General features: G+C 41.4%; 1 protein-coding gene across 1 annotated transcript; it reads right to left on the reverse strand.

Annotated features, from left to right (window-relative positions):
• Positions 1-742: 742 nt before the first annotated feature.
• On the reverse strand, positions 743-14,875 carry LOC135496897 (uncharacterized). Its single transcript, XM_064786464.1, has 9 exons — positions 14,730-14,875; positions 13,894-14,051; positions 13,196-13,308; positions 12,303-12,811; positions 9,997-10,114; positions 8,472-8,750; positions 4,319-4,438; positions 3,642-3,875; positions 743-2,581 (listed from the first exon to the last, which is right to left on the reverse strand). Exons 2-9 carry the CDS (start codon positions 14,015-14,017, stop codon positions 2,456-2,458), a joined length of 1,623 nt encoding a protein of 540 aa, XP_064642534.1. The 5' UTR covers positions 14,018-14,051; positions 14,730-14,875; the 3' UTR covers positions 743-2,455.
• Between the last annotated feature and the right edge of the window lie 775 nt (positions 14,876-15,650).

The raw sequence follows: 15,650 nt of genomic DNA on the forward strand, positions 1-15,650 counted from the left end.
CTGAATGTTTCATGACATTTGTGCGCTAGATTTATTGTGAGTTGTTGTCTAAAATGTACCAGTGTCAACGACCCAGTCGGTGGACTGGGCTTCCAATACTACACATGCTTCCCGAAATTGGTGGCTTTCATTGGAACTAACTTTTTCCCCTTGTCCGTCATTAAAGGCATTCAAGTGTGTTGGTCAACCATGACTATCTCCTTTGTCCCTCCACCATTAGGCCTAGTTTCCCCCTATGACATCACTATTTCGGACACTCAGCGCCCCTTTTCTGGAAAGGCGTATAGGAGCCTTGTGATTTTCGAGAATAACTCCCTCATGTTACATTCAAATGTCATGAAATTTTCAGGAAATGTGCTTCATGGTGTACTGATTTCAATTATTGCTACTAAATTTTGATGACTTTAATCCTGGTGGACGCTGTTTAGGATGACCGAATCGGAGTACCAACCTTACAAACAAATTACTATTTAACCCTTTCGCTGCGGATGTACGCCAACTGGCGACTCAAATAAAAATGCCTATCGTGCGGCCGTAGGCCGGTTGACGAATTCGCCTATTTTGATTCCTATGTGTTATAGACTGATATGCAGTTCTGTAAATGTCTGATAGATGGCAATAGTGTTTCATTTATAAGTGGTCCTCCATGGAATTAGAATGGTAGAGAACAATAGAAATTTTGGGTTCCGCAGTGAAAGGGTTAAAGCGCAGTGAAGCAATAACATGAAGCACAACATAAAAGTGTCATATCAAGGAACAACAGCTGTTTATTTACCATTATTAGTATAAATAGAAGCACAGAAAACATACATTTCATTTCAAAGATAAAATTGTTTTTTGTTAAATTGAGAAGCACCAGGAATGGAGTCCACCTGAACAATGAATTTTCATATAAAATGTTATAAATCTCGAACAAATTTTAAAATAAAATCATCATTTGAGTCTTCGAGGTGAAGTAGTCTCTTGTAATCGCTTAAAAAATATGCATTAACCCTTTAGCTACTGAAGATTTTTGATACATTTCCTGTATTTCCCTGAAGCATGCGAATAAACGTAGCTCGGCCCAAGGATCAAGTGACAAATTCGGCCAAACTTTGCCCAGCACCATATGGACATTTTGCATGCATTCAACGCCTTTGATCATAAGTCACCTGGAAATGAGGTTCTAGTACCAAATTTTATTAACAGATGTATCTACAAGTCATCTGAAATCGATGTCTACGAGGTGGGCCGGCCCAGAATTATTTTCCCACACACAAAGGATACACAATAGACTTCTATTGTCCAAAGGAAAATAATTCTGGGCCACCCTGTAGAGCTGGCCGAGATTGGCCATACAGGGATATAGAATTTTTATAGCGGCCGAAATTGGCCGTACATTAGCTAAAGGGTTAAAGCAGATTCAAGGAACGAAATGGCACGGATAATCAGGTAAAGAAAATGCATTTATGTGATATGAAGCACAAATTTGTAACCTAATTTCTAAACTATACGATAGAGGTTCTTCACGTGACGTCACGACGTCACGTTTTGACGGCCACCTGCCAATGCATTTCCTTTACGTCGTGACCACGTGTGACGGCCAAGATGGCCGTGCAATACAATTGGCAACGTCATCTTGTGACATCAGTGAAGAACCTCTATATATTACTGTAAAACAAACAATTAATACAATTGGACTATCCTGAGGTTTCAAACTCCATTTCAAAAAAAAAGGCACACTGATTTTGAGTGACTCGCACCTGCTCTGAAAATGAAATACTTGAAAAAAAATTTATCCATCCGAAACGTCAATATCCAAAGTATCTAAAAATACTCACTCTAAATACTGAAAACTTTTCCAAGTCATTTTAGGCTTGTTAACAAGAGGGGCAATTTTTTCATGAAATGGAGTATGTCCTTTCAGCATAGAATTCCACTACAATGGCACTACATAACATAAATATATGGACACAAACTAAAACATTGAAGCAGCCTTTTGGATAAAATTAAGTAAACTTGGTTATCATAATTATGCTATGATAATAAATTATTATCATGATTTTATAATAATATTAAATATCATGCAACAAATAGGATCTGGGATGTAAATCTCATCAAATATACTACAAAGCAACACACTAATGAATATAGTACTAACAAAATTGGTCAGTGATATTTAAAGGAAAGTGGCATAGTCCCATGGCTGACACATCAATGGGCATGTTGACCACAAATCAGGTCTTAAAGGGACAATATAGGCAGCAGCAAGGCAGGCAAGATAAAGTTATCCAAAGCTGCCGATAGGGATCTCTCCCATCTCTCAGTACTTCAAAACTAATCATGCTTGTACATAAATGTACGAGGAATATATTTAGGGGTGAATCAAATGACCTTGTGGCCTATAAGTCACCAAAAGATGGCCAATTTAACCCCCCTTCTCCTGGCGATGGTCCCCTATAAAAGTCCTCCAGCGTCAAGCGTCTTTTTTTTCCTCCGATTCCTCATCGTCACTTAGGCCTTCCTCATCCTCCACATCTAAGATCTTGGGTAGTTCAACGATGGTGTTAGCCAGGGGCAGGTTGTCCAGATATGCACCAAGCTAAAAAGGTTAAAGGAGAATGCTGTTCGTAATTGCTTGTACATGTAGTCCAGGAAAACAGAATAATAATAATAAATAATAATAAAAGTGCTTATACAGCGCACTACGTTTCAGTGAAACGTCAGTGCGATTTACAATATAAAACATTCTTGATTTTAAAACACCTTTAAAACAACATTTAAAAGGATTCGAAAAGGTGGGTTTTAACCGTGACCTTGAAGCTGTCCACCGAACCAGCACACCTGATGTGTGGGGGGCAGATCGTTCCATAGAAGGGGAGCGGTGACTGAGTACGTCCAGAGTGAATTTATTAGATATACAACGCACTAATGCAAGTATCAATTCGTGTCTTGTACCCACCCTCCTCAAGGGTACGACACCTTATCACCCTATAACGACATCTTAAGGCTCACGCATCACCCTTTTTTCACCAATGCTACTTTTTCTTTCGTCAAGACATCACCATCAACAATATATCAGTTATCACCATCATATAAAGTAACCGGACTAATTTCACTGGGTAAGGCTGTATGTTCGACAAGACATCGACACATTAGTATCCTTATTCTTTCCAGCTTCGCCAAATTTTCACTAAAGGAAAAATAAATACTACTCAAGCATCGGCAAAGATTAGTGGTGATAGCTTAACTACCCTTGAGGAGGGGGGGTACAAGAAACGAATTGATACTTGCATAAGTTTAACCTGGTATTGATAGTACAGTAGAACCTCTCTATCAAGGACAGCCTCAGGACTGACAAATACTGTCCTTTTTAGAGAGGTGTCCTGATTAGAGAGGTCGAAATGAATAGAAACAATCAATTTGGGACCAGAACCCGTGTCCTTAATAGAGAGGTTGTCATTAATAGAGAGGTTTCCGCTAAGGGAGATTCTACTGTATTTGTAAATCTGCCCACAAAACCGCAATGTTAAAATTTAGATTATTAACGCTATTGGAAATTTTCAGATTCAATTACAAATTTCAAATTTTTAACAAACAGCGTAGGACTTTAAGGCAGTCCTCTTCAAAAGGTGTCCACTCATATTCTTGCAGTTTCTTACCTTCTGCATATCCTTGGAATCTAACGCAACCTCAACCTCGTCCACCTTATCAACTACCTCATCTCCAGCTCCATCAGCCTCGTCACCATCCGTCGCGTCAAAGCCCTTATGCATCCTTCCACCGACGCCCGCAGACTTTTTACTCTGCTTGTGATCATCAACAACACATGTCAACAACAATACTATCTCTGCAAACTCTGGGTAATCGTAATCAAAATTCGACAGAGTCTTTACCTAAAATGGAAACAGAAAAATGTTTAACAGGAGTATCTTTGCTTTTAAGCTATTAGAGTCTATATTCAAACTACAGTAGAACCTCTATTAAGGACACCGTCCGGAATGAAAGGTGTCCTGATTAGGGAGGTCAGATTCAATAAAATCAACCATTCTGGGACCAAAAGTAGTGTCCTTAAAGGGGGACTATAGGCAGGAGCAGAGGGGCTAATTTGGCCATCTTCAGGTGACTAATATACAGAGTAATGTCAGACTCAGCCCTAAATACATTCCTCATACAAGCAGGAATCAACGTACCGTAAGATGTGAGAAACCCCTATTGGCAACTTTGTGTAACTTAATCTCGCCTGCCTCTCTTAAATCAGAACATCTCTCTATTAAGGACAGCACTTGTCAGTCCGGAGGGTGTCCTTAATAGAGAGGTTCTACTGTATCTGACATACCTTACTAGCGTAGTACTCTATATAAAGGCGTAGGTCCAAGACACCTGGGGCGAGGTTATAGTTGATGGTTTTGTAAAGAATCTCAGATATGGTGATAAATCCTTCTAGGAGAGTTGAGGCCTGAAGATAAAAGTTGGTTTAAAGTGATACTATGATGTGATTTACAACTTTGCGGAAATACGTCCGTTTTTAATTGTTGATCACAAATGTAAAGCTCACATTTTCCATTTTTGATTACCGGTAGATTTATTATAAAATCGCTGAATGTAAATCACCGCGACCGCGAAAATGTTCATGTTGTGACGTCATCAACGAAAACGGCATCGAAGCGAGCCGTCCGGGCGGGATTAAACCATCAATTTCTAGAAAATGTGCATTTCGATTCGAAAACCTTACCGATTTATGAGAAAGTGACGTAGTCATTTGTCAAAAACAGCTAAAACATTATATGGTGAAATTTGACACGAGTTACCCTTTAAACATAAAACAGTGGTCTGGTTCAGTTGGTTGGACTGCAGCATCAGATGGCAGTCTTTACACCAGGTTAGTCCACAGGGCTTGACATGCATCAACACCCTATTGTTAAATCTCATGACGTCACTCTTGCGTGTGTGACTTTGGCTTGGCCTTGGCATGGCTGCTCAGGACCTAATAAACGTATTGGTCCTGGGGGTCTCTGGTCGTGAAGATGAAATTCTCGGTGTTAGAAGAGAATCTTTAATGAAACGGCCAGGGGCCATTGTGCTCACCGTATACATCTTTTAGTAGGCAGGATCATGCTTAGTTTAGAGGTGAATATGGTGAACACAATCAGGCATGAAGACTTTTTGGCTCACCGTAGGGGAGTCTATACGATACCGCAGTGTCCGTCGTCCGTCGTCGTCCGTCGTCGTCGTCGTCGTCGTCCGTCGTATCCTAGTTCAAAAACAGTGGCACGTTTTTTAACCGCTAGGCCTATGAACTTAAAACTTTGTACACATGACCCCCTAGGTCAGATGACCCGTGACACTAAATTTCTGTCCGATCTGATTCTCTACTTGGCCACCAGGGGGCAAAATGTGGATATCTAAAAAGTGTGATATCTCGCTTATTAGTGACTTGTTTTCGATTAAACTTTTGTGGTAGGTACTCATAGCAAGGATACATCATATATCTTACGGGTTTTTAATTTGATCTACTTTTCAAGGTCGCAGAGGTCAAATGGCGTGAATTGGCCGTTTGAGTGTAACTATGGCACGTTTCTCAACCACCAAAGCTATGAGCTTGAAACTTGGTACATATAACCCCCTATATCAGATAACCTCTGGTGCTGAATTTCAGCCTGATCTGATTCTTGACTTTGCCACCAGGGGGCCAAAACAGAAAAAGTAAGAAGTGCAATAGCCTGCTTATTAGCAAATTGTTTTTGATGAAATTTTTATGGCAGGGACCCCTAGCAAGGTTACCTCAGATGTTGCACGATTTTTCGGATTTGACCTACTTTTTAAGGTCGCAGAGGTCAAATGGCGTAAATATGCCGTTTGAGTGTAACTATGGCACGTTTCTCAACCGCAACAGTTATGAACTTGAAACTTTGAACAAATGACCCCCTAGGTCAGTTGACCTTTTACACTGAATTTTGGTTCGGTCTGATTATTGACTTGGCCACCAGGGGGCCCAAACTCAAAACTCAAAAAGTGTGATTTCTCGCTTATTACTGATTTGTTTTTGATAAAAGTTTCATGGTAGGTACTCCCAGCAAGGATACATCACATATCTTACGGGTTTTTGATTTGACCCACCTTTCAAGTTCACAGAGGTCAAAGTTGAAAACTTTACCGTTCTTGGTACGTTTTGTCGTTGTTCAATGTAAAGAGTTTTAATTTTGTGTAATGATGCATCTAAGAAGCCACTATTTGTATGCCAAGTTTCAGCCAGATCGGAATTCAAATATGGCCGAAATTGCATGTTTTGTGGGTTTTTCCTCGTATTGTGGCAATCCAAAGGTCGTGAGTTCAAACCCCGGTCAAGGACAGCCAAAAATATTTTTATTTTTCATCTTTTCCTTTTTTTTTCTGAGTTCTATCTTACATTTTCTTCATTTTTTGATTTATTTGGTGCCATAGATTTAATTAGGCGGCCATCTTGGAAATCGTTTTTTGCCGATTGCTGTAGTGTAACGAGTGATGAAATTGTTATGGTCAGGTGGATGTGTCTACATCACATATCACCCTGGTTTGTTATTTGACCTACCTGTCAGGGTCACTGAGGTCAAAGTTAAAAATATATTCACCGTGACCATTGTCATGGAGTGGCACGTTTCTTCACTATCATTTTCACCTAGACTCTACAAGCTTGGAACCACAAGTCTCGGATTCACCACTTGGCCAGGGCCGGCTCTGAACTGGTCACAGATGCATGTATAAATTATGAGAGGCCTACATACTGTAGCACTTTCTGTAACTGTCTACTAAAAATACTTACGGTGAGCACAATGGCCCCTGGCCATTTCATTTTAGATGTGTATTGATGTCAGGTAATAAGACAGGGCAGTATATATAAGTTTATGATCCAACCAATAATTGTCTATGACATCAACAAGATCAATATCGTGTGATTGCTAAGAGTCCCTGCAATAAAAAATTCATCGAAAAAAAGTCATTAATAAGCGAGATATTGCACGTCCTACTTTTTCAGTTTTGACCCCCTGGTGGCCAAATCAAGAATCAGATCAGGCCAAAATTCGGTGTCAGAGATTATCTGATGTAGGGGGTTACATGTACCAACTTTCAAGTTCATAGCTTTAGCAGTTAAGAAACGTGCCATAGTTACACTCGAACGGTCAATTTATGCCATTTGACCTCTGTGACATAGAAAAGGAGGTCAAATCCAAAAATCATAGGAGATGTGATGTATCCTTGCTAGGAGTCCCTGCCATAAAATTTTATCGAAAACAATTCACTCAAATAAGCAAGATATTGCACTTCTTCCTTTTTCCGTTATGGCCCCCTGGTGGCCGAATAAAGAATCAGATCAGGCCAAAATTCGACATCAGACGTTATCTGATGTAGGGGGTTATATGCACCAAGTTTCAAGTTCATAGCTTTACTGATTAAGAAACGTGCCATAGTTTACACTCTAACAGCCAATTTACGCCATATGACTTCTGTGACCTTGAAAAGTAGGTCAAATTGAAAACCCGTATAACATGTGATGTATTCTTCCTAACAGTACCTACCATAAAAATTTTATCGAAAACAAGTCACTTGTAAGCGAGATATCACACTTTTTAGATTTCCACTTTTGGCCCCCTGGTGGCAAAGTTAGGAATCAGATCGAACCAAAATTCAGCACCAGAGGCTATGTGATATAGGGGGTTATATGTACCAAGTTTCAAGTTCATAGCTTTAGTGGTTAAGAAACGTGCCATAGTTTACACTCTAATGGCCAATTTACGCCATATGACCTCTGTGACCTTGAAAACAAGGTCAAATTAAAAACCCGTATATTATAAAATGTATATTTGCTATGAGTACCTACAACAAAAGTTTTATCGAAAACAAGTCACTAATAAGCGAGATATCACACTTTTTAGATATCGACATTTGGCCCCCTGGTGGCCAAACAGAGAATCAGATCGGACCGAAAATCAGTGTCAGAGGTCAGCTGACCTAGGGCATTCTGTGTACAAAGTTTCAAGTTCATAGCCCTAGCAGTTAAGAAACGTGCCACTGTTAGGATACGACGACGACGACGACGACGACGACGACGACGACGACGACGACGACGGACACAGCACTATCATATAGACTCCCCTTACGGTGAGCCAAAAAGACTCAAACTCATCATTCAAGTGCCCCAACCAATTCACCATTTTAATATATTTAAGTTAATAAATTTAAGGGGGACTATAGGCAGGAGCAGAGGGGCTAATTTGGCCGTCTTCAGGTGACTAATATACAAAGTAAGGGCCCTGGGTCATGTCAGATTCAGCACTAAATATATTCCTCGTACAAGCATCAATCATTTCGACGTACTGTGAGATGTGAGAGACCCCTATTGGCGACTTTGTGTAACTATCTTGCCTGCCTAGCAGACTGCCTATATTGTCCCTTTAAAATATATTCCTCTCTGAAACAAAAGAGGTTGTCATATCAATTTCTCTGTTACCTACTTTGAAAATAGTCAGTATATTATTTGTCTTCTTCAGCTCCTGATATGTTAAGCTTGCCACAGATTGAGCAACAAAGGCCAAGATGGTCGAAAACAGTCCTTTTTCACTCTTCTTCAATACCTTCATGTCATGTAGGTACTTCAGCGATTCGTAAGCTTCCACATGAAGCCATGCCACGACATGTTCTGGAACCTCCGATTTCTCCCACGGCGAATCTGCATCCCTTCTTTGTGACGAATATTGGCGATGATAGCGACGGGCATATGCTAGGGGGTCCTCCTGCAATAATCAACAAATCTCGTGATAACATTTGTATAGTACCCCCAGGTATATGGCACGGCTTAACCTACCGGTCATGAGGGAATTCCTTTATGGCCCAGTGGTTGGCGCGTTGGCCCCCGAGTGGAAGTTAAGCAACGTTGAGCGCGGTCAACCTTTTGATCGGTGACCGGCGCGTACAATACATCTGGCAGACCTTCCCACGCGATAGCTCTGGATTTGTAATTCGGTACTGAGACACACGAAGCGCTAAGTAGGATCGCGGACGATCCATCTCTGTCCGAAGGGGGGAATGATGTATAGTACCCCCAGGTATATGGCACGGCTTAACCCGCCGGCCATGAGGGAATTCCTTTATGGCCCAGTGGTTGGCGCGTTGACCCCAGAGTGGAAGTTAAGCAGTGTTGAGCGCGGTCAACCTTCGGATCGGTGACCCGCACGAACAATACAACATTGTGGAAAACAACTCTTATTCAAGTATTTACAGTAGAACCTCTCTATTGAGGACACCCACTCAGGACTGACAAGTGCTGTCCTTAATAGAGAGGTGTCCTGATTAGAGAGGTCAAATTGAATGGAAACCACCAATTTGGTATCCTCAATTGAGAGGTTGTCCTTAATAAAGAGGTGTCTGCTAAGGGAGGTTTTTTCAGACTTCATTAACTCTTTCGCTGCCGCTGGGTTTTTGAAGTGTACCTTAGCCCCTGGCCCACACCCGGTATAGACCAGGCAGCCCAACTTAGTTTAGGAAAAGTTTCATTGTAAAATTGCTAACATTACCAATCTTAGGGACGAGGTCTGCATTGAGTCAAATGCAGTGCTGCCGTCTTGTTTATTCAGGTGTAACTAACCAAAACGTTAAACATGCTTCCCGAAATTGGTGGCTTGCATTGGAACTAACTTTTTCCCCCTTGTCCGTCATTAAAGGCATTCAAGTGTGTTGGTCAACCATGACTATCTCCTTTGTCCCTCCACCATAAGGCCTAGTTTCCCCTTATGACATCACTAATTCGGACACTCAGCGCCCCATTTCTGGAAAGGTGTATAGGGACAGTTGTTGAACAATAGAACTTGGGGAAAAGTTAGCAGTATGGATTACAGCGGGCCAGTAGTACACAGTACATGGACCTGGTATATATATCGGGTCTGGTACTGAAAGGGTTAAGATTACAATCCCATCTTATAACAAAATACAACACCTCCAACCAAATTCAGCCAGAATTTGTCTTAGGCATAACCTATTTACCTGGACTGCATCAGTTTCATCAAACACTTCATCCTTTTTCTTCAAGTCCATCAACTTGATTTTGTAGGTATTCCATAAGATCATGGGGCTCATGCTAGCCTCACTGTCAAAACCAGGTCTGAAATCAGAAAATCAAAATGGTTAGGTTAGGGTTGAAATGTTTACTTATCAAGTGCTCTTCATCCATGTCCCACTTGTACTATTATTCTATCTCAATAAGCCAAAGGTCATCATGCTATTCTGCATTAGAGACTGTAGTGGAAAGCTTGTCTCCACTTCTAAATGAAAGGTCTATGGTGTCTCTGCCAGGAGAGAAGAACGTCACAACCATGGGGCAGCGGTAGCGCAGTGGAAGAGAGTGGAAGAGAGTCGGCCTCATAGCGCGGTGGAAGAGAGTCGGCCTCATAGCGCGGTGGAAGAGAGTGGAAGAGAGTCGGCCTCATAGTGCAGTGGAAGAGAGTGGAAGAGAGTCGGTCTCATAGCGCAGTGGAAGAGAGTGGAAGAGAGTCGGCCACATGATCAGGAGGTCGTGGGTTCGACTCCCGGCTGAGTCACTGCTTAGTTCCCCTACTGGTCGCGTTCTAGTGAGCACCTTCTGGTTGCTCCTTGAAACCCCTGATTGATTTCAGTGGAGACCGGGGTAATAATATGATATCCCAAAGCGCTTTTAGCGAGAACTATAGTGTCACGGAATTGCGCTATATAAAAGACTCATTATTATTATTTATTATTAACCTTGAGAAAGATCTCTGTTCTAAACTTGAAAACGTCCTACTAGATTAGGACAAAGTCACAACCTCAAGAAGTGGCCTCAGATTAAGTCTATCAAAGACATGTAATTGGCATTAGAAATATAAAGCTTAATCCCTGATCATCAAGCTTGGAACTTCTAATATCTTAAAGGGAGACTATAGACACGATTCAGCCAGGTCAGATTAAGTTATATGAAGTCACCAATAGGGGTCTCTCCCATCTCAGTGTACATCAAAACTTCTCTCTTGTTCGAGTAATACATCTCATGACGAATCAGTCACAATCGTCACCTGAATACTGTTAATTTGACCCCCCAGATCCTGCCTGTAGCCCCCCTTTAAGGACTGACCATAGGCATTATCATTTTGGCTAGAGCCAGGAAAACAAAGAACTTACTCCCGCCCTTGAAAGTGACATTCACTTCGTTTGGAAAAAGTTCTAATTGCTTTAGGATTTCAAGTTCTAGCCAAAATGGTATGTACATGTATGGTCAACGCTTAAAGGGAACTGGAACCGCCGAGCGATTTATTCAACTTTTCGACTTTCACCGCCCGAGAAAGTCAAACTTCCAACTTCCTATTCGAGTTCAGATTTGTAGCTCCGCCCCCAGTGCCCGAGCATGCGCAGTTCAATTTGTTATTATTGAGAATCATGTGAGAATCACGTGAGTCATGCGATCTTTCATTCATGAGTTTCGTAGTAAATTCCATAGTAGTGACGTCACTCAATGATTGACAGCTAGGCGCCATGTTTCATTCATGCCTCGTTCTGATCACCCGATACGCGGGAAATGAAAACGAGGTCATACGAACTGGCTTGGCGGTTTCAGTTCCCTTTGAAGGGACGACTTGGGATGGGTTTTTTACCTGGCCAGGAAGATGATACCCCTACTTGACACCATGCGCCGCCACTGGTAGTATCACACTGATGCCGTTCTCTGATAATGATTTTCGCCAGCGTTACGAGGCAGTTCTGGACATGGCATGTGAATTTCAGGTAGGCCTAAGGTTTCACCCCGTTCTAGTATATTGTTTATTGCAGTTGAATGATTATTCAATGATCCTGTTTGAGAAGTTGCAGTCCTGCTGGAAGCTGTTTTTGAATAGAAAACCAACATCTTATACCCAAGTTGTCCCTTTAAAGGGTAACTCGTGTCAAATTTCACCATATAATGTTTTAGCTGTTTTTGACAAATGACTACGTCACTTTCTCATAAATCGGTAAGGTTTTCGAATCGAAATGCACATTTTCTAGAAATTGATGGTTTAATCCCACCCGGACGGCTCGTTTTGATGCCGTTGTCGTTGATGACGTCACAACATGAACATTTTCGCGGTCGCAGTGGTTTACATTCAGCGATTTTTATAATAAATCTAATCAAAAATGGAAAATTTGAGCTTTACATTTGTGATCAACAATTAAAAACGGACGTATTTCCGCAAAGTTGTAAATCACATCATAGTATCACTTTAAGATAACAACAGCTTGCAAGTCTAGCCAGATGACAAACTGGGCAGACGGACAAGGCAGAAGCTTTCTTGGATGACACTCACCGGAGCAACTTGTTTATTGCATTGCAAAGAGGCTTGCAGTACGTCACAACCTCCTTCAACGGAAATGTCGCCTTGTGGTACGAGTCGAAAAACTTCAAGAAGAAGTACGTAAAGAATCCATTTCCTAGTTGATTAAAGGATAACGACTTTTGCGTGGAAGTACAAGATGCCAAAATGTAGGTTGGGACTTCATCGGAAATGTTTAGCACCAGCTCCTCGGCAACGCCTCCGGCGTAGCAACAATCCATCACCATGACAACGTACTTGGCTTTGGTTTTGTGAAACGCCCTGAGAAGTTTTTGGACAGTTATGACAGTTTTTGAAGTCCCATCGAAATTTGCTGGAAGAAACACCACCGTGTTTTTTTTTTCGATACGGAGAACGTGGCCTGAGAATTGAAAGACGAGAATGCCGTCTTCTTTCACCTGGCCCGCTTGGTGCTTGAGCGCTGATAATATAGATTTGTTCGTGGCCGGCATCGTCTTGGAGGTGAGCAAGATGATTTGGTCCTGAAATCAATTTTAAAAACTTCATAAGCAAAGTTCTAGAAGCGTCATACGATGGTCAACAAAGGTCATTGGAGTAGTGCTCCATGTCAGTACTAGAGGAGTCATTTTTTATCAGGTTTATCCCACATTTAACCCTCCTTGGCCAATTTTATTCTTCCTTATAGGCCTTTTTAGGCCTGGGCCTATTTTACATCACTGCTGTTACTCATCGGGGTCACTCCCCAAAGTAGGAGTACAGTAGAACCTCCCTAATAAGGACACCCTTGGGTCCATCATATGATGTCCTTAATAGAGAGGCATCCTGATTAGAGGGTCAAATTGAATGGACCAAAACTAGTGTCCTTAATAGGATGGCGTCCTTGATCTCAAATTATGTCAACTTACATCTGGAATGTGGAATTTTTTATGGAACAGTTTTGCTACGCCAATCGAATCTTGGTCAGCTGCTGGTCCAAGGTTTGCCTTCTTTTCCGTGAAGCCTCCTTGTTCCCCAATACCTGGAAGAGGATGCATATGAAAGGCAGGGAATGGATGCTTAGCAAATGAATTTGACTGACCACTCAACTCACCAGGCTGTCGGGGTGGCACAGTTGAAAATTCGGCGCCTGTCATCTCCGAGGTCCTGGTGCGATTCTTGGTTACCCCTGTACACACGTCTTGTATTGTATGCAGGACTCTTATACGGGTGTGTGTGACTTAGAATACGGAGAGCTCTACGAGCATGCAATTTGGTGTATAGTAATGAATATGGACAGAAAGATTCTGTTCTAAAGTCTTGTCAAGCACTATTTTTTTTCCGGATGATATGATTATATTTTGGTAGGCAACAGTTCCGCAAGAAACCATTTTGGGGTAAAAATCAGGACACGCTTGGTCTCGCTTAACAAGCAATCAACTGCAGTGGAACCTCCCTTAGTGGACATCCTCTCTATTAAGGACATATAAAAGGACACTAAGTTTGGTCCCAAATTGGTTGTTTCCATTCAATTTGACCTCTCTAATCTGGACGTCTCTCTATAAAGGACAGCACCTATCAGTCCCAAAATGTCCTTTATAGAGAGGTTCTACTGTAGAAACCTCACCTGCACACAAGACACAGCTGGATGCTGGATTGAATGAGATGGCATCTTCAGGGAATATGTCGACCACCAGCCATCCGGCCTCCCTGTCACCAGCCGAACCAGAAGCACTCTGTTTATTACCCATCACTACAGCACGTTTTCATTATTCATATCAGATGCTGCAAAATTAAAACGAAAGGTGGGGTGTACAATATCAACAATTTTCTAGGCCATCTTGTGGTTCCCAGCAACTGTCATGGTCCTATACTTCAGGGGCTGCGTGCGCATTCTAATTTTCTTGGGAAAGGGGTCATCTTGATTTCAAAATTTGGGTTATAAAATCTCCAAGAAAATGAAAAGAATGGAGTTTATTGATTCTTGTCCAAACTAACATAAAAGTTAGATTGCAAATATTTAGGGCCTAGCTATAATGAACAGTGTAGGCCTGCCCTAGCTAGCCTGTACTGTAAAAAGTGTAACAAATCAAAACACTATAATAACACAAACAGGGCTGGTCGATTTAGCATCTGGGCAGTTGCAATGTACTACCACAGGGGTAGCAACAAATCTAAAACCATTATCGGAGGTGCTAAATGATAGGAATGTGTACATAATATACAGACTACAGAGGGACAGAGTGTACATAATGTACAGAGCTACTACTGTCCCTGCTATTCTGCAGTTAGGGGCCAATATCTATAGCTAGGCCTATTACAAGGACCAAAGGCAAGGTAGAAACAAAAACTATGAAAAACAAGAGCATCAATTTTGGTTCACCCCGTAACTGTTACTTGTTTCGTTTTGCATGTCAGTTTTATTTTCCTGCAGAAGGCTTTATCAACATCTTCCAAACCTACCAAATTTAACCTTGTCCTTGTTGTGTAGTTACTTAACTGACTGACAAAATCTGATTGAATTTGCGCTCACACAGGGTGAGTAAATCGAACAAAACAAAGGGAAATCTTTGAAAATTGCAATGCGGAAGTGATTTGAAAGAGGTTATGACTTTTGAACATCCACTTGCACAGTTTTCCCGACAGAGGCGCCACTGTCTAAGCGTGAAAAACATGGCAAGTCCAACAGTCGCTGTAGTATGCACCGAGCATTATCCGCGAGTTGTATGAAAAAAATAAAAAAGTTGTATTTTGGCATAAAGAAACAAAACTCATCCAACTTATATCCCCGTTGTAAGGATTTCATGACATATAGGTAATATATAATACCTCCATGATGTATACCTCCATGATGTACCTCCATATATGATGTATACCTCCATGATGTACCTCCATATATGTCATGGAGGTAATACCTCCATGATGTATACCTCCATGATGTACCTCCATATATGTCATGGAGGTGTAATACCTCCATGAATGATTATGTTCGCTCTCCAAGAGCAAACATACTTTTTTAATGTTGCTTTTTCATATTGCTTCTAGCGTATTGTATTGTATTCTTTGTGCCAAAATACATCCTTTTTTATCCAAATATTTTTTTCATATAACTCATGGAGGTATACATCATATATGGAGGTACATCATGGAGGTATACATCATGGAGGTATTATATATTACCTATATATACATCATAGTATACATCACGGATGGTGCGATCAGGGTCCGGAGAGAGTGGGGCACTTCTGATCGCTGCTGGGGCACTTCTGATCGCTGCTGGTAACCGTCTGAGCGGCGATCATCAAAGTGGTCCGTAATAGCGATAAATCTCTCCGGATACATATTTTTCGCCCTGAGAACGATCAGGATGACGAAATGGACTGC

Source organism: Lineus longissimus, chromosome 12, assembly GCF_910592395.1.
Source record: "Lineus longissimus chromosome 12, tnLinLong1.2, whole genome shotgun sequence".
Classification (NCBI taxonomy): domain Eukaryota; kingdom Metazoa; phylum Nemertea; class Pilidiophora; order Heteronemertea; family Lineidae; genus Lineus; species Lineus longissimus.

What these genes read in the sequence shown, in the direction of transcription:
- LOC135496897 (XM_064786464.1), bottom strand. Translation starts at nt 14,017, where the DNA reads ATGGGTAATAAACAGAGTGCTTCTGGTTCGGCTGGTGACAGGGAGGCC. An exon ending in GCAATAAACAAGTTGCTCCG is followed by an intron (nt 10,115 to 12,302) that starts GTGAGTGTCATC and finishes TTCTGATTTCAG; the next exon opens with ACCTGGTTTTGACAGTGAGG. An exon ending in ATGAAACTGATGCAGTCCAG is followed by an intron (nt 8,751 to 9,996) that starts GTAAATAGGTTA and finishes TGATTATTGCAG; the next exon opens with GAGGACCCCCTAGCATATGC.